General features: G+C 46.5%; 1 protein-coding gene across 3 annotated transcripts in view; it reads left to right on the top strand.

The window, feature by feature from the left end:
- Positions 1–13259: 13259 nt before the first annotated feature.
- DST (dystonin) overlaps positions 13260–27969 on the top strand; it is a 415725-nt gene continuing 401015 nt past the window's right edge. For all 3 annotated transcript variants that reach the window (XM_056108983.1, XM_056108981.1, XM_056108982.1), the window contains exon 1: positions 13260–13381. In XM_056108983.1, the coding sequence (XP_055964958.1) occupies positions 13291–13381 (91 nt within the window). In that variant the 5' untranslated portion in view covers positions 13260–13290. The remainder of the gene's footprint in view (positions 13382–27969) is intronic.

The following is a 27969-nucleotide window of genomic DNA, read 5'->3' on the forward strand; positions in this document are numbered from 1 at the left end:
GAAAGACTAGTACGAAAGCGACATCTTGTATGCTTTTTTGGGGCAGGAAATAGTAAAGTGGTTCTGTGTACCATGTCTGAGTCGACCTGGCTAAGGTCAGTCGTCTGGATTCAGTTAGAGTTTATTTCACAAGCCTTGAGTGAGTGCTTTATGAGGTTAACCCACCAGCCTTTTTCTTTTTTTTCCTTCCCTGCAATCGTCACAGCTTTTGTGAGTGGTCCACTGTTTTCGCTCAAATTCAAGCATGCCTCACTGATCCCTGCCTGCAGATCGTCTCTTAGGAACCGTGACTGAAAGTTACGTTTCAGGAACTGAAGTTATGCCAGTGTTGTTCCTTCACCTGAGTACCTCGGAGCCTGGGGTTAGCTAAGTGAAGTTGGAAGAGGGAAAAAGTGAAGACTTTGAAATGATATACCTCCGCTCCCTTTTTTTTTCCTCCTTTTTATGTCTCACTCAGCATAGCAGCCTTTTGTTTTTGCTAACCGGTGGCCCTTTAAATAACCACAAACACCATAAAGAAAGAAGGCATGGCATCTTCTGCATTTTAATGCAAAATACAATCCCGTTATACAAGATGTGACCAGGCAGCTTTGCTCCTTCGGGCAAAATGCTTGGGGAGAAGCATCCTGTTTCTCATCCCACTGCATGAAGACCCGGAGCTGAGAAGTCTCTTCCTGTGACAGTACCACATCACTGCCTTGACGTTATGGGCGGCTGTTAGCTTTGCTAGAAGTTTGAATTATCTCATGGACTTTAAACTGGAGTTCAGATGTTTGTTTATGGGAGCTGCCCTGGGCTTTAGAAAACAGCCTTTTGTGTTCTCCCAGTCTTAAGAAAAAAAGGCTCTTCTCAGAAGCTGCCTTTCCTCCCTCCTTTTCTTTTCTTTTTTCTTTTTTTTTTTCTTTCTCGGAACCTGCCTGGCTCTCATGGAGAAAATGAAATAAAAGAGGACCAGGCGCTTGGGAAAGGAGAAAAAAAAAAAGAGCAAAACAAAACAATACAAAAAAAAAAAAAGACCAGAGAGGAGACTGCAACGGTGAGGCAAGTGGCAACGGAAAAAGAGCTTGGGAAGCCGACATCCTGCATTTGTGCTTTGTTGTTGATTTTTTTTTTCTCGAAACTTGGGAGTTAGTTGCATTTAATGAATTAACCAGCAGGCCGGGCTGGCGGGGGAAATGTCGCTCCTGTCCTGGCGGGGGAGCCAGATACTGTCGGTTTGGAGCAGGAAGGCTGTTGATTCGGGCCTCATTGTTGGGCCGGTCCTCTAGGGGGGCTGGGGACCAGAGCGCGGCCGTCCGCCGGGGTGCGAGTCGCTGTGCGTCTGGGCGCGTCTCTGCGGTCCTGCCCGGCCCGGCCCGGCCCGGCCCAGCCCGGGAGGATGGTGAGCCCGAGTCCTGGGGTCCCCTCCGGGGAGGAGGCTGCGCCCGAGCCCTGGGGTCCCGCCCGGGAGGAGGCTGCGCCCGAGCCCTGGGGTCCCGCCCGGGAGGAGGCTGAGCGCGCGCCGGGGGGATGCGCGCGCCTGGGGGATGCGGGCGCCGGAGGATGCGGGCGCCGGAGGATGCGGGCGCCGGAGGATGTGGGTACCGCGCGCGGCGGGGAGGGAGGGGGCGGCGGGGGCGCGGTGGGAATCGGCCGGGCGGTCTGTTGCGCGTCTGGCCGCTGATGCTCTCTCTCTCCTCTTCCTCTCCTTCCTCCCGCAGAGCTCGGGGAGCGCGTCCTACCGCTGCTCCATGTCTTCCTCGGCGGATTTCTCCGACGAGGAGGACCCCAGCGCCAAGTCGGGCTCGGCCTCTCCCGCCCCCGGGGACACCCTGCCTTGGAACCTGCCCAAGCACGAGCGATCCAAAAGGAAGATCCACGGGGGCTCCGTGCTGGACCCCGCCGAGCGGGCCGTGCTCCGGATTGCAGGTGAGCGCGCAGGGGGCCGGGGCCTGGGGGGGTGGGGGTGGGTGGCGTGGGGGGCCTCTGGGCGCTGATGCTCCGGGCCGAGATTGGTGCTCCGGGGTGGTGGTGGTGGTGGTGGTGGGTGGGGGTGGGGGGATGGACGACGACCCTGTCTACTCTGTGCCCCGGTTTCTTGATGGAGCGATTTGCCGTGCCTGTTGGTGACTAAGCTGTTTGGCCTTGTCTCTGGGGTTGGAGGAATCGATATTTTTGAGAGAGATTGAGACGTCTGCATCAGACTGACGTCCAGGAGCTATGAAGAGGATCTGAGAACAACTAACGCCCAGTGATTCCCAGTGTGTTTACTGGAAGCTCCCAGGGAGGAGCCTTCATTTAAAATGTGTCCGGCCGGAGTGAGTTCCGCAGGCTGCAGCCCTGCAGATGCCTGGGTTTTTTGGTACCCAGGATTGCAGAGTGCATAACCACCAGCATCTTGGATGCTTTTCTTTTTCTTTCTTTTTTTAAAAAAAACTCCCCCCTTTTTAATGCTAATATCCTTATTAGTTTTGTTCGGAGCAGCTTTCTGTCCCTAGTGCTCTGGAGGGTTTAGCCACCAAGCGTTTCTGGCTAATTAATTAATTTATAGGAAGTGCCAGTGTTTCTGCTCTGTGTTACCCGGTGTTCGCTTGCACTGGTTATACAAGTCGAACAGAAGTGCCAGCTTGCTTGGCCCAAACAGAAAGCTGAGAACACTGGGGTAATCAATCCTGCCCCGCCGTGCCTGTGTGTTTGGGTGTATGTGTTCTGTACACGAGAGAGGCTTCCTGGAGGGGCCTCTCCTTCGATTCCTTCAGAACTGTATTTTTTTTTTACTTTGGCAATGCAATAGTGTTGGATGGAGTATGTCCTTGGAGGCTCTGTTGCAAAGGCCGGAATCTGAGCTTTCTTTTTTTTTTTTCCCAAGTTGTTTTCAGCTGCCAAGGGTCAGGCCTCCTCCTCCTCCTCCACTCTGCCGGGGAGGCCCCTCCCACTCAGTTTCTCTGCCTCCCACTGTCATGCAAAGTTGGTACTTTATCTTCTTCCTGGGGGCCGGTGGGGACTTCCCGAGATCCCAATCTCAGGGGCTGCCGCGAGTCCCCCTAGTGTTTCCCTGGTGGATTTTCTGATTAGAGGTGCATGTGCGTGTGTGTGTGGTGTGTGTGTGTGTGTGTGTGTGTGTACAAACACTGCCTATCTTTGTCATTCTCTGGTCTGGATTTTCTGATTAGAGGTGCGTGTGCGTGCGTGCGTGTGTGTGTGTGTGTGCGCGTGTGCGCGTGTACAAACACCGCCCATCCTTGTCATTCTCTAGTCTGGGTTTCTGGGGCAACAGCCTTGAGCTTCTTCTGGCTTTAGTCGTGAGCTGCTGGCAGATCTCCCCTTTGAAGAGAAGGGAAGGGTGGGGCAGGGCAAGAGGAGGAAGGGGGAGGATGGAGGACCGAGACTGTCTGGAAGTCAAGTGACAGCCAGTAGGGGTGGCCCGGGAGAGCCCTGGCAGACCTACTTCGTCATCCTAGAGTACCAAAAAGTGTTTAGTCACAGAGTCCTGGCTCCTTGCCCTGTTGAGACCACCACCCCCAGCGCAATTGTGCGGCAGTGAAAGGAGGGACAGTCTGAGAAGTTTCGCTTTGCCCAAAGGGAAGGTCACTGTGTCTGAGAAGTTGTTGGGCCCTTTGGAAACTGGGCTATCCAAAGGGGAGGTTTGCTCGGCGGATTCTTATAGAAAGTAGGAGGTACTTCGGATAGTATCGAGGGATTTGGATGGTTTAAAGGCATTTTGCTTTTTTTTTTTTTTTTATAGTGAAGTGTCAGTGAGAGTAAAAGGCAGGTTACAGTGGTATGAGATCATATGAGTTGTGAAAGGCTTTGCTGGAGAGGAAGTCATGAAAAGTTGGTGATAGTGGCTGTCCGTCTGTGCTGTAGATAATAGATCAGTGTTCCTCCACATGGGCAGTACTGCCCGCTGGGGGTGTGTGCTGGAATGACCCCAGGATGGGACAGTAGCTTCAGGTGGAACTGGTAGAGCACTTCCTATATGTTTGCATAGGAAGGTAATTTTTCCGAAGGGCACTGAGTCATTTTGTTGGTTTCTGAAAAGGGGGCAAGAAGACCATGTAAGTTTGGGAATCTTTGACACAGGTCAAGACAAGAAAGAATGGGGGAAGTGGTGTTCTAAAGGGATGAAACAGATGAACACGTGATACAGCAGCAGACTGTAAAACTCTTTGAAGGAAGGCATCATGCTTTATTTCTTGTCATATGTTTGCTGAGTGATTTGTAGAGCTTGGTTTGAGGTTGTTGGCATTGATGCTCTTGAGACATTTTTTTTTTTTTGAGAGGGGGCTTGGACCACACCTGGCAGTATTCAGGGCTTACTGCTGACTCGGTGCTTGGAGATCAGTTCTGGTTGGGTTTGGGTGACCTGGCTTGCTGGGACTGAACCTGAGTTGGTCACATGCAAGGTAAGCACTTTATCTGCTGTATTTCCTCTCTGGCCCAAGACATATATCCCTTAAAGATAATGTTAACTATTCAAAAGCAGAAGAAAACATACAGAACATATCGACCTAATATGAACATGCACCTACTGTATTTTAAATAAATATTGGTAAATTGGAGATTTGCCATATAAGCCAAAATTAGTAATCACGGTCACAGTGATAGTACAGCGGATAGGGCGGATAGTACAGCGGATAGTACAGTGATAGTACAGCGGGTAGGACGTTTGCCTTGCATGCGGCCAACCTGGGTTCGATTCCCAGCATCCCATATGGTCCCCCAGGCATCGCCAGAAGTAATTCCTGAGTGTAGAGCCAGGACTTAACCCCTGAGCATCGGCGGGTGTGACCCAAAAAGCAAAAAAAAAAAAAAGTAATCACATCAGGAATATAGACAATTTGCCAGTCAATAAATACTCCTTTAATTATCACTGTATCACTGTATCACTGTCATATCGTTGTTCATCGATTTACTCGAGCGGGTGCCAGTAAGGTCTCCATTCGTTCCAGCTCTGAGATTATAGCAGCCTCTCCTTACTTGTCTTTCCCAACGTTGCCATGTTGGAGGCTCTTTCAGGGTCAGGGGAAAGAGACCTGTTATTGTTACTGTTTTTGGTATATTGAATACATCATGGGTAGCTTGCTAGGCTCTGCCATGTGGGCGAAATACTCTTGGTAGCTTGCTGGACTATCTGACATATATATATATATATATACATATAGATAGATAGATAGATAGATAGATAGATAGATATCTGTCCTGTCCTCCCGTTGTTCATTGATTTGCTTGAGTGGGCCCAGTAACATTGTGACAATTGTTACTGTGTTTGGCATATCGACTATGTCACGGGGAGCTTGCCAGGCTCTGCCGAGCGGGCGAGATACTCTCGGTAGCTTGCTGGGCTCTCCGAGAGGGGCGGAGGAATCGAACTCGGGTTGACCATGTTGGCTGCGTGCAAGGCAAACGCCCTACTCGCTGTACTATTGCTCCAGCCCATATATATCTATATCTATATCTATATCTATATCTATATCTATATCTATATCTATATCTATAACTATCCCTCTATGATTTGTTGCCTATGTCTGAACCCCATCAAGTATGGTGAGGTAATTATGGAAAATGGGTAGGGAGTGACTTATGATGTGTTCACTCATATGTTAGGCTTGGCCCGAGCATGTAGAAAGCGGCCTGGAGCATGGTGGTGGTTGGGTAGTGGAGGTTGGCTGCCAGGGCTGGGTCCCTTGGGGTGGGGAGGGCTCTCATCCACGCCCCTCTGGGGTGCCCCGAGTGAAAACAGCCTGGTGCAGAGTCCGGTGGCATGGTTATGGGGGCCTCATTTTATGCTCCCTTCTCGGAGAAGCAGCCATGAGTTCTGGAGGGTGGCCGATGAGGAGATTATCTGGCTCAGGCAGGAGGTGGTTTATGGGTGTGAGCCCTGGGTCAGTGGAGACTGGGGGAAGCAGGCAGATGATCTCTGCTCCCGGGTCCCATTGAGTCCAGAGTCCAAGATCACAAAGTTCCACATTACCTGGGTTCCATGGGACTTCAATCATGCGTGTGACTTGGCCCGAGCATCTGCCTGGAGCATGGTGGTGGTTGGGTAGTGGAGGTCGGCTGCTGGAGCTGGGTCCCCTTTAATTGTCACTGTCACGGTCCTCCGGTTGTTCATTGATTTGCTTGAGCGGGCCCAGTAACATTGTGAGACTTGTTGTGACTGTGTTTGGCATATCGAATCCGTCACGGGGAGCTTGCCAGGCTCTGCCGTGCGGGCGAGATACTCTCGGTAGCTTGCCGAGCTCTCCAAGAGGGGCAGAGGAATTGAACCCGGCTCGGCCAGGCTGGCTGTGTGCAAGGCAAACGCCCTACCCCCTGTGCTATCTCTCCAGTTTAATAATCACTGTCGCTGTCCTCCTGTTGTTCATCAATTTGCTCGAGCGGACCCAGTAACATCTCCATCGTGAGACTTGTTACTGTGTTTGGCATATCGAATACGTCACAGGTAGCTTGCCAGGCAATTCTGTGCGGGCAAGATACTCTCGGTAGCTTGCCGGGCTCTCCGAGAGGGGCGGAGGAATCGAACTCAGGTTGGCTGTGTGGGCTGCATGCAAGGCCAATGCCCTACTGACTGTGCTATCACTCCAGCCCTCTTTAATTGTAATGTGGCTAAATTATAAAATTTAAATACATTATGTGTTTTTTTATTTTTTGGGGGGATGGGGGGCATACCTGGAAATGCTCAGGGATTACTTCAGGGTCTGCACTCAGGAATTATTCTTGGTGGTGCTCAAGGGTTTATATGGGATGCCAGAGAAACAATGAGGGTTGGCCAAGTGCAAGGCAGACATTCTGTTTGCTGTACTTTCATTCTGGCCCAGATACGTTATGTGTTCAGTTGGCTATTGATCACTCAGTCTGAATATGAGACTAAGCTGTCTGAGGGAATTTGGTGGATACTTTGGAAATGTACTGTTAAAATTCTGACTTCTAGTTTTATTAGACATTTTTAGACTGTGCCTGACATTCAGTCCATCTCTGAAATTTATCCCTTATAAAAGGTTGGGTGAGATTCAGGAAGGGCGTGAAGATGGCTTTGGTGCTCATTAGTAATAAAAAGAGCTAAAAGTTCAATGTTTTTGTCTTTTTTTGGGGGGGCAGGCAGGGTACACTTATGTTGCTCAGGGTCTACTTCTTACTGTCTGCAGAGCTTACTCTTAGAAGGGCTCAGGGGACCAAATTTGGTGCGGGGACCAAACCCAGGTCAGCTTTGTGCAAGGCAAGCCACTTCCTTGCTGTAGCTCTCTAGTCCTTTGTATTTGTCATTAAGATAATAAAAACAGACGCGTTCCTTGTGAGGGTTACCTACATTTCAACCCAAAATGGGCGTTCGGAGAAGCCCCTGTTCTCTCTTAAACGCGTATCTCTTTCCTCTCTTATCTCTTTAAGTAAAACTGTTACTTAGAAAAAGATTAAAATAAGAATGAAATTAAATATGAAAATATCTGGAGTCAAAAAGACCTTACTTTATTTATATTTAACAGACATGTAGATATTCACTGAGGCCCTGGAATAAAACCAAGAAAAGCACACAGTTCTGTCTCTAAAGAAATCATAGCCCAGTTCGAGATAATGTCATTACAGCAGGGTGGGAGAACTTAGTTGTAAAGGTTGCAAATACATAATGTTGAAAGACCCTGGGGTGAGCCTCATAAACCCGTCGGGAGGATGAAGCTTGGGAAGTTCTTGGAAGGTGTTGGAGGCACGTGGAGTTGGGGTGAAAGGGAGGGCCACTTCTGAGGGATGGAAGTACAAGGGCAGAGGTAGAGAGGTGTCTTTGTTTTGATTGATGTATTTAAGCAGTCAATACTGAGGATGCAACTCAGAGGCTTCCCGTGCAAGGTGAGTGCTCTGGTGCGCTCCCTGATGCCCTGGGAAATGTCTTTAAATGGCAGCTCTAGCACCTTGGGGGACAGAAGCAAGGGCTTTGGTAGGAAATAGCTTGGACAATAAAGGCCTTTACACACTCTAGTGAGGAGTTTGGACTCTTGATGCTGGTAACTGGTGGAGAATCACTGAAAGATTCTTAAGCAGTGCGGTAACATAATTAGGTTTGCAGTGTAGAAAGTTTTGCTGGTGACAGTGTCACACGTCTGACACCTTGTATTTTTAAAAGTGCTTTGCATTTAGTGTTGTTTTCTTAATTTTGAAATCTCAGCCTGTAATATAGGCCCTTCCTGTCTATCAGGGTCTTTGTGAGAATAATAAAGAAAGGAAAGGGGCTTTGTAAAACTCATTGTATAAAATGCCTTTGACGTAAAAATGAAACACAGATCTGCTAATCTCTTTTGTTTGTTTATTTTTGGGCCAGCCCGGCAAGCTACCAAGAATATTAAGTCCACACGGCAAAGCCTGGTGTGACGTATTTGATATGCAAAATATGGTAACAAGTCTCACGATGGAGACGTTACTGGGCCCGCTCGAGCAAATCGATGAACAATGCGAGGACAGTGCTACAGTGCAGGGTTACTTTGTGGTGTTCAGGGGTCACTCCTGGCTCTGCTCAGCAGTCATTCCTGATGGGCTTAGGGTATTATATAGGGCACTGGGGAGCAAGCCCGGGTTGACCCCATGCTAGGCAAGGGCCCTACCCATTGTACTATTGCTCTGGCCCTCAGATCTAGGCCTTTTTTTTTTTTGCCACACTGGGATGCTCAGGAGTTACACCTGGTTCTGTATTCAGGAATTTCTCCGAGCAGGCTCAGGGGCCCATATGGGATGCTAGGGTGCTGGGAATGTAACCCAGCTTGACCGTGTGTGAGGCAAATGCCCTACCCATTGTACGATTGCTCCAGTCCCTACCCCCCAGCCCCCAGATCTGCTGAGTATTTTAAGTTTTATTTTAAAATTTATTCTTTTATTTATTTGTTATTGGATTTGGGGCCACACACACTTGGCAATGCTCAGGGCTTACTCAGGGGTCACTCTTGGTGGTGCTCTAGGACCATCTGTGGTGCCAGGGATTTTGCCCACGTCAGTCATGTGTCAGGAAAGCACCTTCCTGCTGGACTCTCTCTCCAGCCCCTTTAACTTATTCTTGAAGTGCTTGTAAAGGTTCTTGACACGTACTTGTCAATGACAGTGCTATTTATTTTATTTTATTTTTTTTTTTGCTTTTTGGGTCACACCCAGCGATGCTCAGGGGTTACTCCTGGCTCATACACTCAGGAATCACTCCTGGCGGTGCTCGGGGGACCATATGGGATGCTGGGAATCGAACCTGTATCGGCCATGTTGGCTGCGTGCAAGGCAAACGCCCTCCCCACTGTGCTATCGCTCCAGCCCCAACAGTGCTATTTTAAAATATAGATTTTTGCCCCATGTGAATGCTTTGAAGTTAGAATACAAAGATCTAAGCAGAATCAGACTTTGTAATTTTTTGTCTGTCTTTTTTGAGACACGCCCAGCGGTGCTAAGGGCTTACTCCTGATTCTGTGCACAGGGATCACTCCTGGTGGGCCTCAGGGGATCCTATGGGGTGCTGGAGATTGAACCCAGGTCAGTCATGTGCAAATCAAGTAGTCTACTTGTACTAACTGGCCCCCAGAATCAGACTTTAGACTCAAGCATACTTGCAGTTAAATTTCCCTTTCCTGGGGGACTGGAGCATTTGCCTTGCACGTGGCTGCCTGGGTTCGATTCCCAGCATCCCGTAGGGTCACCTGAGCACTGCCAGGAGTAACCCCTGTGCATCGCCAGGTGTGACCCAAAAAGCAAAATAATAATAATAATAATAATAATAATTTCCCTTCTCTGGACAAATTTTCTCAGCCTTTGATTGTTTACTGATGACCACAGGCTCTTATAAATTTGTTTTAATAAACAATATTGTATCTCATTTAGGCCTCCCAATAACCCTGTGAAATAGGTACTGTTTATTTATTTATTTATTTATTTATTTATTTATTTATTGGTTTGATCTGCATGCTCTGTGCTCCAGGCTTACTCCTGGATCTGCCAAGGGTCTTGCTTAGCAGGGTCAGGGGACATATGGGGGTACCAGGCATTTAACCTGGGTGGCCATGTGCAAGGCAGAGTGCCTGACCCTGTGTAATATCTCTCCAGCCCATACTACTATCCATTTCTCACTCCAGAACTGCTGAGTGAGGGGGAGGCTTTCCTCCAGGCCATCCAGCTGGGGATTAATGGAGCTCTGATATTAATTCAGGCAGGCTTTTAAAAAAATTTATTTTGGGGTTCTACCTGGAAATGCTCAGGGGTTGCTCCTGGCTTTGCACCCAGAAATTACTCGTGGCAAAGCTTAAGGGACCATTATAGAGTGCCGGGGATCGAGCCTGGGTGGACCACATGCAGAGCAAATCCCTGCCTGTCATACTATTTCTCCAGCCTCACATTCGGGCAATGTTCAGGGGTTACTCCTGGCTCATGCACTCAGGAATTACTCCTGGCAGTGCTCAGGGGACCATATGGGATGCTGGGAATTGAACCTGGGTCAGCCGCATGCAAGGCAAATGCCCTACCTGCTGTGCTATTGTTCCAGCCCCAATTCAGGCAGTTTTGAAGCCAGAATCAAGAGTAAGCTCTGAGCACAGCTGGGTGTGTCTAAGCTCTCAAACACTATGCTGTTGCTATTTTCTTATGGAAAACGCTGTCTTTATTGGGGTCAGAGTGATAGTACAGCGGGTAGGACATTTGCCTTTCACGCGGCCGACCTGGGTTCAATCTCTGGGTTCCATCTCCGGCATCCCATATGGTCCCCCAAGCATCACAAGGAATAACTCCTGAGTGCAAAGCCAGGAGTAACCCCTGAGCATCGCTGGCTGTGACCCAAAAAACAAACAAACAAACAAACAAACAAACACTATTGTTACTAACAGATTGAACAAGTATCACTCCAGGAATGTATGGGGTGAAGGCTGTTTTTGCAGAGAACACTAACTGTGTTTCATTTGATTGACTCTTAAAAGGGACAGTTTAAATCACTAAGTGTTTTAGGACCAGAGACGTAGTATGGGGGACAGGGTGTTTACTTCGCATTTGGCCTACCTGGGTTCAGTCCTTGGCACCTGATACAGTCCTCGAACTCTGCTAGAGAGTCATCCCTGAGCGAAGAGCCAGGAGTGAGCCCTGAGCACCCCCGGGTGTGGTCCCCAAACAAACAAAAATCACTAAATGTGAACTAACTCTGTTTCTAAACTTCCTTGGCAGTGATTGATAACCAACGAATGCACAGACAGTGCCCCCAAACTTCATTTATTGTGAGCTCTGAGTCTATCCAGGTGTGTTCAGTGAATGGAACAGGTCTTGGGAATTTAACCCCTTATTGCCATGTCTCATAGAACATGCTTGTGCAGTACTGCCTACGGAAATGCGCATCTATCAAGTTTCTAAAAAAATTTCTGCTAGTCCGAAAGCCTTCATAAGATGTGGGATTAAACTCATTTGGAAACTAGCGTTCAGGACAGAAAAGAGAGACATAGCCTTGCCTTGGAGTTAATGAAAGTAGACCAGTTAGTTAGTGGGAAGTTAAGCTTTCCATTTCTAACGGAAGTATTAAGTTTATATCCTGGCTTTCCCCACTCCTCCCATCCCCATCCAAGAGTTGATGGGAAAAGGCCCAGATTTTACAACACTGGAAAAGAAAGGAAAGTTAACTCAAGGGCAAGAAAGGTCCATTTGTAGGACAGAGGTAACAGAAAAGATGTGGTTAGAAGTGAAGCTGTCTCAGTCACCAACTGGCCAAGTTATCTGTCAACAAAAAGAGCTCACACTTAAAAGACTAATGATCGCCACTGCTGAAGAGAGGCCCAGGGCGGCTCAGTAAAAAACTTGCCTGTGTCATCCAGCCAGGCCCTCCAAGGCAGCCTATCTTCAGAACCCACGAATCCCTTTCCATGCCCTGGTTGGTGCCAACTGGTACTCCCAGGAGGCTGTTTATCGCACCCTGTTTGGAACCAGCCTGAAGGGGATGGCACCTATGTTCAATCTGTTAATAACATAGCGTGTTTTGTTTGCTTGTTTGTTTTTTTGGTTTTGGGGTCATACCCAGCGATGCTCAGCGGTTCCTCCTGGCTCTGCACTCTGGAGTTACTCCTTGCGATGCTCTGGGGGACCACAGGGGATGCCGGGGATTGAACCCGGGTGGGCTGCGTGCCAGGCAAACGCCCTTGCTCCACTAGCAAGGGGAGCGCATTCCCGCAGGGTGTGGGATGAAGGAGGGGGTGGATGGAGAGGCGGGCGGTGCCTTAAGCCAGCGGGAGTGTGGGCAGCTGCCGGGAGCCGGGAGCCGTGGGCGCAGCCGCGGATGCCCGGGGCGGGCTCTGGGGTGGGGTTTGGGGGTGGGGGGAGGGACCGCGGGGCTGGTCCTCGGGCGGCCCCGGGTGACCGGCGCGCAGGCGCAGGGGCGCGTGGCTGTCAAGCCCTGACGCGCGGGGCCACCTGCAAGGTCCGCCCCGCCCGGTCCCTGGGGATGTCACCCCCGGATCGCTGGTCCCCGCGGGGGGACCGGAGTCCTTGGGCGCTTCGGATATGCCGAGGGGTTGAAAAAAGAAAAAAAAAACAGTCTTGTCCCCCCCGCCTCCACCCGGGCCCCCTTGGACGGGCGATGCGGGGTCCGTCCGTCCTGCTGGGCGCTGCGCATCTCGGTGGGGGGAGCGCGCGCTGCGGCGTTTTGTTTCCCGGGCACCTGTTGTGGGTCCCGAATAGAAACGGGGCCCCGGGGGCCGGGCGGTGGGCGTGCTGGGCCCTGTCCAGCCCCCCGCGGGGAGTGGCCGGCGCTGGCCCTCCCTCCCTCCCTCCCTCCCTCCTCCCCGGGCCGCGGGCTGCGGCGCGGCCGCCGGGAAGGGCCGCAGACGCGCCGCGCGCGCAGCATCCCGGGCGGCGGCGGCCGCGCCCTGCTCCTCCCGCCTCGCCCCTGCTCCTCCCGCGGCGCCCCCCGGCCCGGACCCCGGACCCCGGCCGCCGTCGCCCCCCAGCCCGGGTCCCGATCGCCTCGCCCGGCCCCCGCCTCGCTCGCCCCCCGCCCGGCGCGCGGCGCCCCTGCGCGCCACCCCCGGGATCCGTGCCGGGATTCGCTGCCGCTGAACCCCGAAAGACGGGGTCGGGCTCCCCGGGATCCGGGTGCGCCCACCCCACCGCCCACCTCCCCGGGCTCCGCCGGGGGTCCTGGGCGTCTCCTCCCCCCAGCTTCCGCGCGCCCCCCGCCCCCCACCTCCCCGCCTAGGCGGCCGCTGCTTCTGCGTTTCCCAGTTCCCGAGGCTGCGTCTGGCGGGGACCCCCCCGGGCTGGGTGGTCCCCGGGAGGGGGTGGGGGCAGGGGGCTCGGCCCGTCGTCGCTTTGGCAAACTTCGGCATGGCGGGGTACCTGTCCCCCGCCGCATACCTGTACGTGGAGGAGCAGGAGTACCTCCAGGCCTACGAGGATGTTCTGGAGAGGTACAAAGGTAGGTGGGCCCCCGGCGCTTGGCACACCCCAGGGAAACCGTTACCTGTGCCCACCCGGGGCTACCGGGGGGCTTGGGCAGGAATACACAGGTGTCTGGGCCAGTCGTGGGGATGGATCAGGTCTTCCCGGGGGGATGCAGAAGCCCCCCCAGCACAGAGAGGGGTGGCGGGGCGCCCGGGTGGCGTGGAGACACCCTTGGATGGAGAGGAAGAGGTTTGGGTTGCAAGAAGCTTTTTTTTTTTTTTTTGGCCTTTTATCTTCTTCATGAAAGCGCCTAAGTACTCCGCATACTCATAATTCACCCCGAGAGGGTGGCCACTGAAGAATTTTCCACGGGATTGCGAAGCGTTGGCTGCTTCTTGCATGGGGGTGCATGGTTAACCCCTATCCAGAAGGTTTTTAAATAAGCGGGCTGCTTAGTGAGAACCTCGGCAAATCATTTGTCTTAAAAAATGACCCAGCAGGGGAAAAGTTTGGGATTTGTGACTGTATTATTATGTCTTATATATTTATAAAAATGATTTGCTAGTGTGGCCGCGGACCTGTCAGTGAGTTTATTGTAAATTTTGAATGTGAAGTGGAGTATTCTGAGAGATAGCCTGTTCCTGCAAATTCTGTGTTGACGTGGTAATTTAGTATTATCTATGCTTTGACTTTACAGTTTCGTCTGATGTTCGTTAGGCAACGTGCACCCTTTCTCATTTTAAAAAGCCTTTTTACCCCCCTAGAAATTATTTTCACTGAGTTTTGGCAGTTCTCTTACTGTGTCTGCTCAGACATTCCACACCCAAGGGTAGCTCACAGAGCTTTTATTTGTAAATAGTCGCCCGTTTCATAGGCTGAATACAAATTCTGTGGCAATCTTTGAATATTTGCTCATGGTTTTAGAAACTCCATGTTCAGTAGGATTATACAGTTTAAACTGAAGGTACTCATAATTTTTTTTTACCAGTAGAAGATATATATAACCGAATGATTTAATTACAGATCTCTCAAGAATTTAAAAATCTACCCACAGTCATGTTTTTTAAACCTCTTTTTATCATGTATCTCATCATGAATATTCTTTAAATCTGTCTAGAATTCTGTAAATCGTACAATCAGAATTCCTTTCCGCCCAGACTCTATTGTGTATAATATTATCACTGAGCAAGTGTAGCGATGTTTTAAGCTAAAGCAGATGTGTTTGTGTCTACCAGACTCATGTTTACAGCCATCTTCTCATCTAAAGAAAGATTCTTAGTCATTTGTAGAAATTTAAAAGAGGAAAATATATCAGATGAGACTGATAAACATTTTTAAGTTATATACTCATGTCCATTAAAGTCAGAAAAAAATACCTGAAAGTTTTTATGCGTATAAATCTTACATGTTTGAACCAAATTACAGCTGTATGAATTTGTCCTCTTTTTACTTCATTAACATACCGGCGACCTAAGGTCTGTCTGAAAGCAAGGCTAACAGTAGTGCTGATTTCATTTGTCTCGAAAAAGCAAGCAATACTTAGCTGCTTTTGGAAATAAAAGGAAATTAAATGCCATTTAATGAATACTGTTCCATTTCTCACTGCCCTTCATTTAAATCATAACCTAACGGGGCCTGGAGAAACAGGATAGCAGGTAGGGTGTGTGCCTGGCATGTGACTGACCTGGTTCCATCCTCTGAACCCGTCTGGTCCTCTGAACCCACCAGAAGTGATTCCTGAGTATAGAGCCAGGAGTAAGCTCTGAGCACAACTGGGTGTGGCCTTGAAACACACATGCGTGCGCGTGCACTCACACACACACACACACACACACACACACACACACACACTTTTAACTTAATGATCGGATTTCACTTAAATATACACTTTTTCCAGCATGTAGTCCAAAATTTCTGTAAAAAGTGAGAATTGCTTCTTTTCTTTGTAGTTTAAAAATGCTTAGGCCATCCACGTATACTTGGCTTTATTGATGTTCTGTATTTCATTTCGTCTTGGAAAGGAAAGTAAGGGTATTGGCCAGTGTACTACTTGAAAAGCTAGAGACCTGGAAAACTCATTGTTTCCCTCATGGGGGTTTGAAGCCAGTAATGATTTCCCATCAGCATCCAATACGATGACTTCACTACAAAGCTTACCCTGATGACTTGCCATGGGGACTGATCTAATCCGAAAAGAATTGTAGGCTTTGAATAGGGAGTGTCAGTCCACGAAACTTTCAACGGTGCAGTTGCTCCTCTTCTGAAATCACGCATTGTTGGAGACACTTTCCATTTCCATTCCAACTTAATAGAAGATATTTTGATTTTGATTTTTGACAAACTTCCCTGGTTAAAGGACGAGTTTGCATAGAGATTATTACCAGGTTGCCGAGCTATTGTACACCCCAGCTGTTGAATGGTGTAAGTGTTAGAGGCAGCTGAAACCAATTCAAAATCTTCCTGTTGTCAGAAAAGTAGATTTATAAAGATCTATAATAGGAACTAGGAGTATTAGATTTAGAAGAAGAGTTTGTTGGACGTAGTTCTCAGACAGCTTTGGAAGGACTTCAAAACTAGCCTTCTGCAGATAAACAAGGATAGTGGCAGGTGAGTGAGCCCTAATTATTTATGATATGGTCGGTCTATTCTTGTGTCTTTCTTTGGTCCTTGCTCCTGAGTGAATTTAGGCAACTGCTTGCAGAATTAGAATAACGCACAGAGAACGATTAGCCACAGAGAAAGAAACTGTGTTCTGATTTCTATTCCAATCCTCTTGCAGAATACATTCATAGAATATTCAGGGCCTCTGACAAAAATATCCCATCACTTCAGCTGATAATACAATCAGGGCAAAATCATCTTTTAGGAATAAGACGTATTTCTTCTTGTGTATGCTAGAGATGGCCCAGATCAGTGCATTGCTTATGTTTTTTATTTTTTATTTTTGGAGAGGCTCCTTAGCGGTGTTCAGAGGATCTGGAGGCCCTACCCGTGATTCTTGACCCAGGACAGAGGTCAATACTGGGGCTGGAGGATGCACTGCTACTAGGTGCTCTGGTGATTGAGATGAATCTGGCCATTACAGGGGTGGCTGGAGACCTCCAGGGCACACCCGGTATTGCTCCTGTCAAGAGCTGCACCTAGTGACACTTGGAGGACCAGGCCATATGGTGCCAGGGATCAAACCCAGCATGTGCTCCAACTCCTGTGCTATCTCTCAGTCCATGCTTTTTAAATTTCTTATTTTGGGGGAGGAGGGTGGAGGGACAGTGTTAGGGGTCAAACCCAGGGCCTTAATCATACAAGGCAGGTGCTGTTCCACTGAGCTACACCTCTGGCCCCAGGGTGGTGCCCTTCTTTATTATCTGTAGTGAATTTACCATAAAATGAAAATGACCATGAAGTTCAAAAATAGTTTTAGTAGCTTAGTGAAAAAGATAACAGAATGATCACTCCTGAATTTTTCCTCTCTATAAGAAAACCTAGCACAGCGGGTAAGGCGTTTGCCTTGCACGCGGCTGACATGTTCGACCCGAGTTCGATTCCTCCGCCCCTCTCGGAGAGCCCGGCAAGCTACAGAGAGTATCTCGCCCGCACGGCAGAGCCTGACAAGCTCCCCGTGACGTATTTGATATGCCAAACACAGTACCAACAAGTCTCATGATGGAGACGTTACTGGGCCTGCTCGAACAAATCGATGAACAGCGGGAGGACAGTGCTCCAGTGCTACATAAGAAAACCTAGAGACTGCTGATATAGTTAGTATACTGGTATTAATTTAAGTACCACTTTAATCAGAATATATGCTAGAAGCCTTTGAAGGATTTATTTTCTAAACACATATCACTTTCAGAATTTTTGTATGAAAATGAGATCATTAAGCTATATCTTATATAAGCTATATTTTATTCCACATGTCTTGGATTTTAAAGGCCATGGATTTCGGGCTGGAGCGATAGCACAGCGGGTAGGGCGTCTGCCTTACAAGCGGCCAACATGGCCGACCCGAGTTCGATTCCTCCGCCCCTCTCGGAGAGCCCGGCAAGCTACCGAGAGTATTCGATATGCCAGACACAGTAACAACAAAGTCTCCAATGGAGACGTTACTGGGCCCGCTCGAGCAAATCGACGATCAACGGGAGGGCCTTTACTTACTTTACTTTACTGTCTTGGATTTAAGTTAAAATGGATCTTTTCCCATTTACTTGGATAATAGATGTCCTTGGCCTTGGAGAGATGGTGAGAGGTGGAAAAGCGCTTGCCTTAACATGTGGCTAATCTGGTTTTGATCCCCAGCATCCCATATGGACCCCCAAATACCAACAGGAGTTATTCTTGAGTGCAGAGCCAGGAGTGACCCCTGAGCACCACTGGGTGTGGCCCAAACACACACACACACACACACACACACACACACACACAATTAGTTGTCTTCAGATGACTGGGAAGTGTTTTTTTTTTTCAGTGTTTATGAAAGCTGAATAGCAGATGTGTTGCTTGTCTATAATATCAGTAAAACTTCCTCTGATATTTTAAAAATAGGCAAATTTTGTTTTTCACAGAAACTTCAGATACTTACTTTAGTCTCTCATTAGGACCAGACTTTTCTACATATTCACATGCTGATGAAGGGAACTGAGAAACAGCCTTAATTGTCGTTTTCATTTTCAGTTCAGTTCTATGGCCCCACGTAGAGATTGTGATTAGCAGAAATTCAACCTTTTTTCTGTGTTTTGCACTGTAAGCCAATTCTGGTAAAAGAGTTGAAGATTGGGGAACAAAGGTTTCTGGGAATTTTTCCCCTTTCCTAACATGTAGCCTTTGGTGATCTTGCTGAGTCACTTTCAGTTGGTTTCCAGAATTCTGCAAAAACTTGGATTTAAATTTTATCTGCGCTTGCTTTGCTCAGGTATTGGAATAATTGAAATTCGCGCTGCATCACAATTGTGTTGTGCTGTATTTTGTCGAACCTATACTGTTCTGGGCCTAGTCTTCAAAACACAACACACAACCTTCTCTCGCCCAAGTTTCATCTGTTAATGAGTGTGAGTTGAGTTTGGCTGTTTGTAATGAAAACAGCTAATAGTGCAAACAGCTGATAGTGCTTGGCCAGATAGATGTTTTCTTTTTCGTGGGTGCTGAGAGGCCCAAGATGGTCAGGGTACCTTTATTTGCCTAATGAATCCAAATGCCTGTATTTTCTCTTAGCTGCTCATGTGTCTGATGTGGTAGGCCATCTGTCGCCACAAGGACGGGCAACTCTTCCCAGGCCTGGGATCGCAATTAAGGACAGGAAGAAGGGCAAATGCAGGACAAGGAAATGCATAGTCGAATCAACCTTTTTAAAAAAAGTCTTTTAAATCTTTCAAAAATCTTTTAAAAATTTGGAATCTGACTTGGCTTCTTTCCATTGTGTCTCATGAACCAGCATCGTCTCAGGGGTCCCTCCTTCCTGTCTGCAGTACAGACCAGGAAAAAGTGATTTTGTTCACCTTCACCTTCTCTTCTCTTTGTTGTTGTGTTGTCTGGGAATCACACACTCGGGGTGCTGGGGATCTTAGTTGCAGTGTCGGTTTTGCACTAAGATGCGGGGCGGTCTTGAGGATCGTGTTTTACCCTTGAGTCACATTTCGGTGCTGGAAAATAGGTTGTCTTTTTTTGAGTGATCCTTATTCAGTGCTCTGAACAAAATTGGATGCTCTGTTTGTAAAGAGTAACATGCAGCGGACTTTGATTCTGTCCCTGGTCCCTTGCAATGTGGTCCCCCAAGCACCCCCAGAAGTCGCCACTGAGCACAGAGCCAGGAGTAGCTTCTGAGCACCACTGGATATGGATCCCCATTACAGCCCCCCCAAAAAAGAAAAAAGAATAAGATAAGAATGAATGTTGGTTTTGCAGCAGGCGGTTTCTGGCATGCAGAGAGGAATGTGTCTGTCATGAATTTGAAAATTAAGTTTGGACACATGTTTAAACCACAACACAAGATATTGGATTTCATTAAAGACTGAGAGACTATCAGTGCTCCCTCGTAGTCTCAGGGGATTTTCAAAAAGGCACAGTTAAGGGTTCACTAGTACATGGACCCAGGTTTGATCCCTGCCACCACACATGGCCCCTGAGCCAGGAGAGATCTCTGAGCACAGAGCCGGGGGAGGCCCTGAGCACTGCCCTTTCCATAATGGAATATTTTATAATATTAAAATACAGATTTGAAAATTATGCCTGCAAAATAATTCTGATTCGAAAATGGCAAAAGAACTTGTCCATTGACTTACCTCATAAGGAACATGTATCAGGCCAGGAATGAGGTTAGTCAGTAAACACCACGAATTAATTGAACCAAAATATCATTCTGACGTGCCTTTTGCTTGTTTTCTTTTGAAAACGGTTAGCTGGACTGTTGTTCCCTAGCCAACCATAGAGGAGTTTGCGTCTGATTTTGGGTCCTGTGAGCCCACAGTCTTGCTTTGTGGTGGCTGGAGGGTTTGCCAGAGTATATTAATGATATGAAAGGTTGTGACAACATCTGACACTATGGAGTGACAGAAAGATAGGATGTCCAGATTCATGTGTTCCCGTTTCAGTTTCTTGACTAAGAGTAAAGATGCATACAGTTGAAGAATCTTCAGTCACATGGGATTTTTCTCTCTGTATGGCTTTTTTATTTTGAAGAGGGGCACACCTCAGGCTACCTGGGGACTGGGTCGCTGTGGGGATCCAGCCTGTGACCTTGCTTTGTCCACTTTGACCCATTTCCCGGTCCTTCCAGTGGTTTCCAAGAAAGACTTGTGCATCTGTTTCTCAACCCTTAGTAGTTTAGAGGCCTTGCTCTGGCTGCTTGCACAAAAGACTCCTTGATGAAGTATATCACGATTTCAGCAAGTCATAAATAAGGCTTTTATTTACTGATCTGATCTTTTCCTTTAACCCGTGATGCCAGCACTACCAGTCTGTGTTTTTCAGCACCTGACGACTTCTTTACATCAATCCTACTTTCTTTCCACTAATGTGCTCTGTAGCACGGTCCTCCCGTTGTTCATCGATTTTCTCGAGCGGGCCCAGTAGCGTCTCCATCGTGAGACTTGTTGTTACTGTGTCTGGCATATCGCATACGTCACGGGGAGCTTGCCAGGCTTTGCCGTGTGGGCGAGATACTCTCAGTAGCTTGCCGGGCTCTCCGAGAGGGACGGAGGAATCGAACCCGGCTCGGCCGGGCCAGCAGCTTGCAAGGCAAACACCCTACCACTGTGCTATCGCTGCACTAATATAAGTTTCAAAATCGAAATGATTAATAACTGAATTACCAACCGCATGGCCTTTTTTCCCGATTTAGCAAGTAAATGAGGAGACATACACGGTATGCACGTGACAGCAGATTGTGAGCCACCGGTGGTACATGCCATCCAGTACTGGCGGTTGGCAGCTGCATCAGTGGGTTAATGCAACTTGTTCTTGCTCTTATTTTCCATTGTATTCAGAGAGTTAGAAAACCAACACCAAAACACGTCCATCCTTCTCCAAAGAGGAAGTTAATAATTCTGCTTGGGTTGGAGCAAATGGGACGTGCCCGGGAGGAGAACTTCCAAGAGGAGAGACTGGCTTGACTCTCACATTTCATTAGTATGACCACAGGCTTCTCTTTTAATGTCTGGAGACGGAATTGGATAGAGGCTTCAGGAAGATGGAAATGGTGAATATAGAACATTATTTTGGGTTCCGATGAAAAAATGCCCGGAGTGTCCCTCACAGCACCAAATTAAGCATTATGCTTGAGGTTGGGAGGGGAACCAAGGTGATCTTTATTAAAATGTGACCAGTAAAATCAATTTAAAGTAACCGTGATAATGAGTGGAGGGCTGAGCGGAAAAGAAGCCTGAAGAGGCAGGGAGATGGATTTAGAGGTTTCTGTAAAATTATAGTGGTCGGAGTGGAAGACATTCCAACGTGACCGTCTGGCTTTGGATAGCATTGCAGACTTCACTGGTTCTGTTTGGGACAGGAAAGGCTATAATACTTTCTTATGATACAGTTATCTATAAAGAAGCTTGAGATGTTTTTCGTTTAATTAAAAAATGTGCAATAGAAAATACAGTTTTGAAATGAAGTTAAAAATTGTTAGATCTTTGGTTGGTGGTGAAATATTATCTCCCTTGACCTTGGAAATACTGACCTAGCCACTGTCGTTCTATTAATATAAAAATTGGAGCGTAGAAAAGTTAATTTTATTAAAATCATATAGCCATCAGTGGCATTATCTGTTTGCATATCAGACGTTTATTTGGCATAAACTACGTTTTAAGCTTCATTCTGTTGACTGGGAAATGTAGAAGAAATAGTTTTTAAGACAATTTTTTTGTTTTGTCTTTGTTTCTGGGTCACACCCGGTAGTTCTCACAGCTTACGTCTGGCTCTGTGTCCAGGGATGAGTCTTGGCAGGCTTTTGGGGACCATATGGGGTCTGGAGATTGAACCCCAGCTGGCAATGTGCAAGGCAAGTGCCCTACCATTGCTGTGGTCCCAAAGACAGCTTCATAAGTGGATTATGATGTTGATATTACCAGAACTTTCTGAGATGTGTTTACATGGATGCAAAATTTATAGGTTAAAATAGGTTTTTCTTAATATAAGTATTTTAGACTGTGGCACTTGAATCATTATATCGTAGCAGGATTATAAATTCTGATGATTAGATCTCCACGAAGAATCCATTTTTAGTATGAGAACTTCTACTGTGTCTTTAGGTTAAGGAGATCGTAAAATCAGTTACGTTTTGTAAATGTCACCAGTGAATGTGACCGCCTTGATACATGCCTGAAATGTTTCCTGGAAAGAATTGTCAAAGGGAACTGACAAAGTCCTGATTTTTCTCTCGTGGGTGAAAATATTTCCCAGTGAATCCTGGTATTAAAGACATTCTACAAAGATACTATTGTCCAAGTGAATTAAAAGTATGCCCTTATATTCAGTGCTAGAGTTCTCTATACTGGCTATGACATTTGACAAGTTGTATTACTGATTTTTGTTGTGAAATAATGCTACGTGGTAGTCATATTTCTTCATTTACTCCTTAACTCAGTGCAATAGATGTGTGGGCCTCAGAGAGCTAAAGAAGAAGGCATCACATAGGATATATGAAGTGTTTTGGGCCATAGAAATTTCACAGGTAGATAATGAGGTAGGCCCCCGGTTCCTCCTGCATCAATAATTCTAAAAAAAAAATCGTTTTATTTTTGACTTGGACCTCACCCTGCAGTACTTAGTGGCATTCTCCTGGTTTTATTCAGAGATCGTCCCTGTGATGGTCACAGGAACAAGTGGGGGGCCAGGGATTGCACATGGGTCAGCCGAGTGCAAAGCAAGCGCCTTGACTTACTCACTGTACTGTCTCTCTCCAGCTTGCCTGTTAAAAAAACAAACTTTGTTTTCATTGTGTGACTGGCATAGGCCATAGATTTCAGGTGTATAGCATGATTTCATCCGAGAAATCATCATCGGAACAAATCTAGTTGATAATTCATTACCACACATAGTTACATATTAAGATTTATCCTCATGAGATTTAAAATATGCAGTGCGCCATTTCTTATTGGTAATAACCTTGATAGACATGAGACTGTAGCACTGTAGCCCTGTCCTCCCGTTGTTCATCGATTTGCTCGAGCGGGCACCAGTAACGTCTCACAACAAATCGTGAGACTTGTTGTTACTGTGTTTGGCATATTAAATACACCACGGGGAGCTTCCCAGGCTTTGCTATGTGGGAGAGATACTCCCGGTAGCTTGCCGGGCTCTCCGAGAGGGACGGAGGAGTCGAACCCGGGTCGGCTGCGTGCAAGGCAAATGCCCTACCCGCTGTGCTATCGCTCCATACTGCACCACTGTATTCTCATAAAAATTATTTTTGAACTGTAAGTTTGTGTCTGCGACCCTCTTCCTTTCACCTGTTCCTCAGGCATGCCTCGGTGACCACCATTCCCTACGAGTGTTACTCATGTTTAATGGACTTGTTGTTTTCTTCATGCTGCGTTGTTTTTCTTGTTGTGTTGGGTAGTGCTGGCAGTGAGGGTGGTATGGAGACCACACTTAGGGAAGCAGGGATGGAACCCCAGGCCTCATATTTAAATGCAAGGCAGATGCTCTGTCACAGAGACACATTCTTGGCCTTTACTATGAATTGTAAGGTTTTTTTTTTCTTTAAATTTTTTGTTTTTGGCTTACACCTGGCGATGCTCAGGGGTTACTCCTGCCTTGGTATGTAGGAATCACTCCTGGTAGTGCTTGGGGGACCATATGGGGGACTGGGGGTAGATCCCGAGTTGGCTGCATGCAAGGCAAATGACCCACTGTACTATCGCTCTGGCCCCAGAGTTGTGAGAGTTTTTGTGTATTTTAGATTGTGGTGCTTTATCACATGAGTATTTTATTGAACACCTTTTTAATATTATTTGTACTATCTTTTATACTATATTTATACTTTTTATAGTACAGCCTCTTTTTTGTTTTAGATTTTTATTAGTGAAACATCATGAGGAATACAGCCTCTTTTTTGTTGTTGTTTTCCTGTTTTTGTTTTTTTTTTGTAATTTTTATTAGTGAGGCACCATGAGGTACAGTTGTAGACTTACAAATTTTTGTGCTTGGGTTTCAGTTCTACAATGATCGGGTACCCATCCCTCCACCAGTGCCCATTCCCCACCTCCAATGCTCCCGGAATCCCTCCCACCTCGCCCACCCCCCATCCCACCCCACCCCATCCCTTTTGTTCTCTCTTTCCTTTTGGGTGCTGTGGTTTGCAAAAGAGGCATTGAGTGGCAATCTTGTTTGGACTATAGTCTACTCTCATCACGCCTTTTCCATCCTGAGAGAAATCTCCCAACACCCTTTATTTGATGCTCCCTTCTCTATCTGAGCTGCCTTTTCCCCTAGCGTGTGCGGGGAATGCAGCCTCTTGACACAATCAAATCCTTTGCTTAATATATATATATATAATTTAAGGAAATTCCTGATTATTTCCTTTGATATGGTCCTATTCTTAGATATTATTTTATGTTTGACATATGTTGTATGTTGTGCTTACTTCATAGAAATGCATGTGTTGTCTCGGAGTTCAGCAATCTGACGGTTTGTCTTAGTGTATCTGCACATGGCATTTCCAGCTCAGGTATCCAGTTAGTTGGCAGTTCTGTTGCTTTATAACACTTGAGCCTAAAATTAGTTGAACTGTTCTATTTTAAGGACAGACTGAAATTACTAGTTCATGTCCTGCAAAACATGTGAAAGTGAAACTCCTAGATTGGGTTGTTTGTTTTAAAACATTATCAAACGTTTGGTTGGAAAGTCCTCTTTGTGGTTTGAGTTGTAGTCACTTGATTATATATAACAGGTGTGCTCTTACTTTGTTTATAATATCTAGAAACACAAAGTTTTACTTTGGCCACTTGGTACTGATTTTACATTAACAATATGTTTCCTTTTGAAAGAATTAGAGCAAAAGTAGTTCATTTTTCTTGTTCACAGTTTAGAAGAGCACAGTCCATAAATTCATTTGAATTCTGAAAATCATTGACTGCCTTTGGCAGTTAGAAAAAAATGATTATAAAGAGTAATAGTGGCGCATTTTTGTTTTTCTTATGATTATTTTATGAAATTATATTATGAAAGAGACGTTACTGGGGCCTGCTCGAGGCAATCGATGAATAACAGGATGATGAATGAAAATGATTATTTTCTTTTTTAGTTTTTAAAATTTAGTTTTAATTTAATTTAATTTTTTTATTTTTGGGTCACACCCAGCGATGCACAGGGGTTGCTCCTGGCTCATGCACTCAGGAATTACTCCTGGCGGTGCTCGGGGAACCATACGGGAAGCTGGGAATCGAACCTGGGTCGGCCGTGTGCAAAGCAAATGCCCTACCCGCCATGCTATCACTCCAGCCCCTGTTTTCTCTTTTTTATTTGGGTGTGGGACACAGATAGCAGAGCTCAGGGCTTGCTGCAGGCTCAGAGCTGGGGCTTGGGGGTGTGGTATCCTACCACCCCGTAGTTCTCAGGAGACCATGCAGTGGCTAGGATCAACTCAGGTCCTCCTGCATGCAAAGCATGAATTCAGTTCTTTGAGTAAGTTCAGTCCATGACAACTTTCTTTACAGTTACATAATAGAAAGCAGAGAATGTTGAAGATGCTTATTGGTAGAGTGAAAACTGGTTGAAATTCAGAGTTTGGTTTTCTGTATAGTGGGAAAGATAATTTTATTACCTCTTTCCAATTTTAATGATTTTATTTGGTATTTTTTGAATCACATCCACTATGCTTAGTGGTTACTTCTGGTTCTGCACTCTGCACTCAGGAATGACTCCTGGCAGTGCTCGGGGCACCATATGGGATGCTGGGGATCGAACCCAGGTCTGCCGCATGCAAGGCAACACCCTCCCTGCTGTACTATTGCTCCAGTCCTGTAATTTTTTTTTTTTTACCTCTTTACCTAGCTTATACCAGGCTAATAGGTTTAAATGAAGGTGCATGTGCTCTTATTTGAGTTTGTCCTTTAGAGTGGTGCTGTTCAACTTTCCTCTGGTTGTGGTCCCCATCTGAACTTACTTCCTTATTGTGGCCTCTCTGTTACTCCTTGGCTCTCTGTCTTTAACCCCCGGCCAACCCGGGTTCGATTCCTCCGCCTCTCTCGGAGAGCCCAGCAAGCTACCGAGAGTATCTTGCCTCCGTGGCAAAGCCTGGCTAGCTCCCCGTGACGTATTCAATATGCCAGACACAGTAACAACAAAGTCTCCAATGGAGACGTTACTGGGCCCGCTCGAGCAAATCGATGAACAACGGGAGGACAGTGTTTTGTTTGTTTGGATTATACTGGGGGTCAACATAGAGCCACATGGCTCCCAGCTGAAAACACTGCTTTGGACCCTCTTGGAGGCTGTAACAACATACTTAGGTAATTTGTAGTGGTCACTAACAGTATCTTGGAGCTTCTTTATCAGTTTTATATCCTAAAGGTTTTTTTGGCTAATGCTACATTGTTATCTTTTCTTATCATTGAGTTCAGAAATGTATCAACTTCCTTTACAATATAAATAAGAAGTCATATAAAGTCTAGCTTCTTTTTCTCTTTTTTGGTCACACCCAGTGATGCTCAGGGGTTACTCCTGGCTCATACACTCAGGAATTACCCCTGGCGGTGCTCTGGGGACCATATGGGATGCTGGGAATCGAACCCGGGTCAGCCGCGTGCAAGGCAAATGCCCTCCCCACTGTACTATCGCTCCAGTTCCCTAAAGTCTAGCTTTTAAAACTGAGGGTCATGATACCTTATAAGTTCGTCTGGCTTCTAACATTTTTTTGTCATAAGATAAATTTTATGATTTATTCTCAGTAAGTGTTTGAAATTCTCATACATATTTTATATACCAGGTGGGGCAAAATTTGTCAGGCGAAAAAAGGTGTCAAGTGGAAAAATTTAAGAAAACCTGATGTAGATTATGTAAGACACAGAGCAACGAACTACTTAAAAGATACTGCCTAATTCATGACTCAGTAGATTCTTGAGTGATATACCCAGAAAAAAAAAATTAAACCACTCTGGATTCTAGAAGTTCAACTATAAAAGAAACAATGAAGAACATTCAGGAGAACTACTGTCCATTTCTGGCTTTTTAGCTTGCTAGCTAGCTAGCACTGTATAGACTATTAGGTTAAAATGAATGATTGCCAACGTTGCTAATCAGCTTACAATATCTGTCTTATGAATGAATGAAATAATTATTCATTTAGAAAAATTTATTGAGTGTTTCTCGTGTGCTGCTAGGTGTGCTCCTTAGAGTGATAGACATATGAAAATTAGTGAACTTCCATGATTTTTTGGTAGAGTTGTGAATCTGACACATGAATGATAGGCTCTTTCCAGAAATCCTTGACATCGCTTTCTAATCCATTTCATTGCGAATGGCATCCACTTCATTTTTTATTTGGGAAGTGTATCGCCACACTCATAATCTTTTCCACAAAGGCTACTATTATTGGATCCTTTCAGAATTTTGTTTTTCCCCCTTTCTGTTTTAGGGTCACCTAGCTGTGTTCAGGGTTAGTTTCTTGGGGTTAGCTTTTGGGGTGTCACAAGCAACGGTGCCCAGGGGAATCATGTGTCAGAGATCACACCAGGGCTTTTGCATGCAAAGCATGTGCCTGTTTATTTTCCTGGTCCCTTGAAAGCCTTTAAAATTTTTCTTTAAGACTTTCAGGCCTGGAGAGAAAAGACAGAAGGTAGAGTGCTTTCCTTGCAAATGGTTGACCTGGGTTCTATCTCCAACACCCCTATGGTCCTCTGAGCCTCACCAGGAGTGATCCCTGAATGCAGAACCAGGAGTAACCCTGAGCATAGCCAATTGTGGCTTCAAAACAAACAACAACAAAATTCCTTTAGCACTTTTTGATAACCATTGCAGTCATTGATTGCATTCACATTTCATGACTGACTTGTGCTCCGAATCAAGATTTAGTTCTTTGTTAATACTATGGAATTAAGTGGTGTTTTGGACGGCTTGGTTTTTGCATCAATTTGAGGGGAACAATGGAAGACATTTCAAAATCTTAAGCTTTCCACTCACAGCTGACGA

This window comes from Sorex fumeus, unplaced genomic scaffold (assembly GCF_029834395.1).
Source record: "Sorex fumeus unplaced genomic scaffold, SorFum_2.1 ptg000241l, whole genome shotgun sequence".
NCBI classification, from domain to species: Eukaryota; Metazoa; Chordata; class Mammalia; order Eulipotyphla; family Soricidae; genus Sorex; species Sorex fumeus.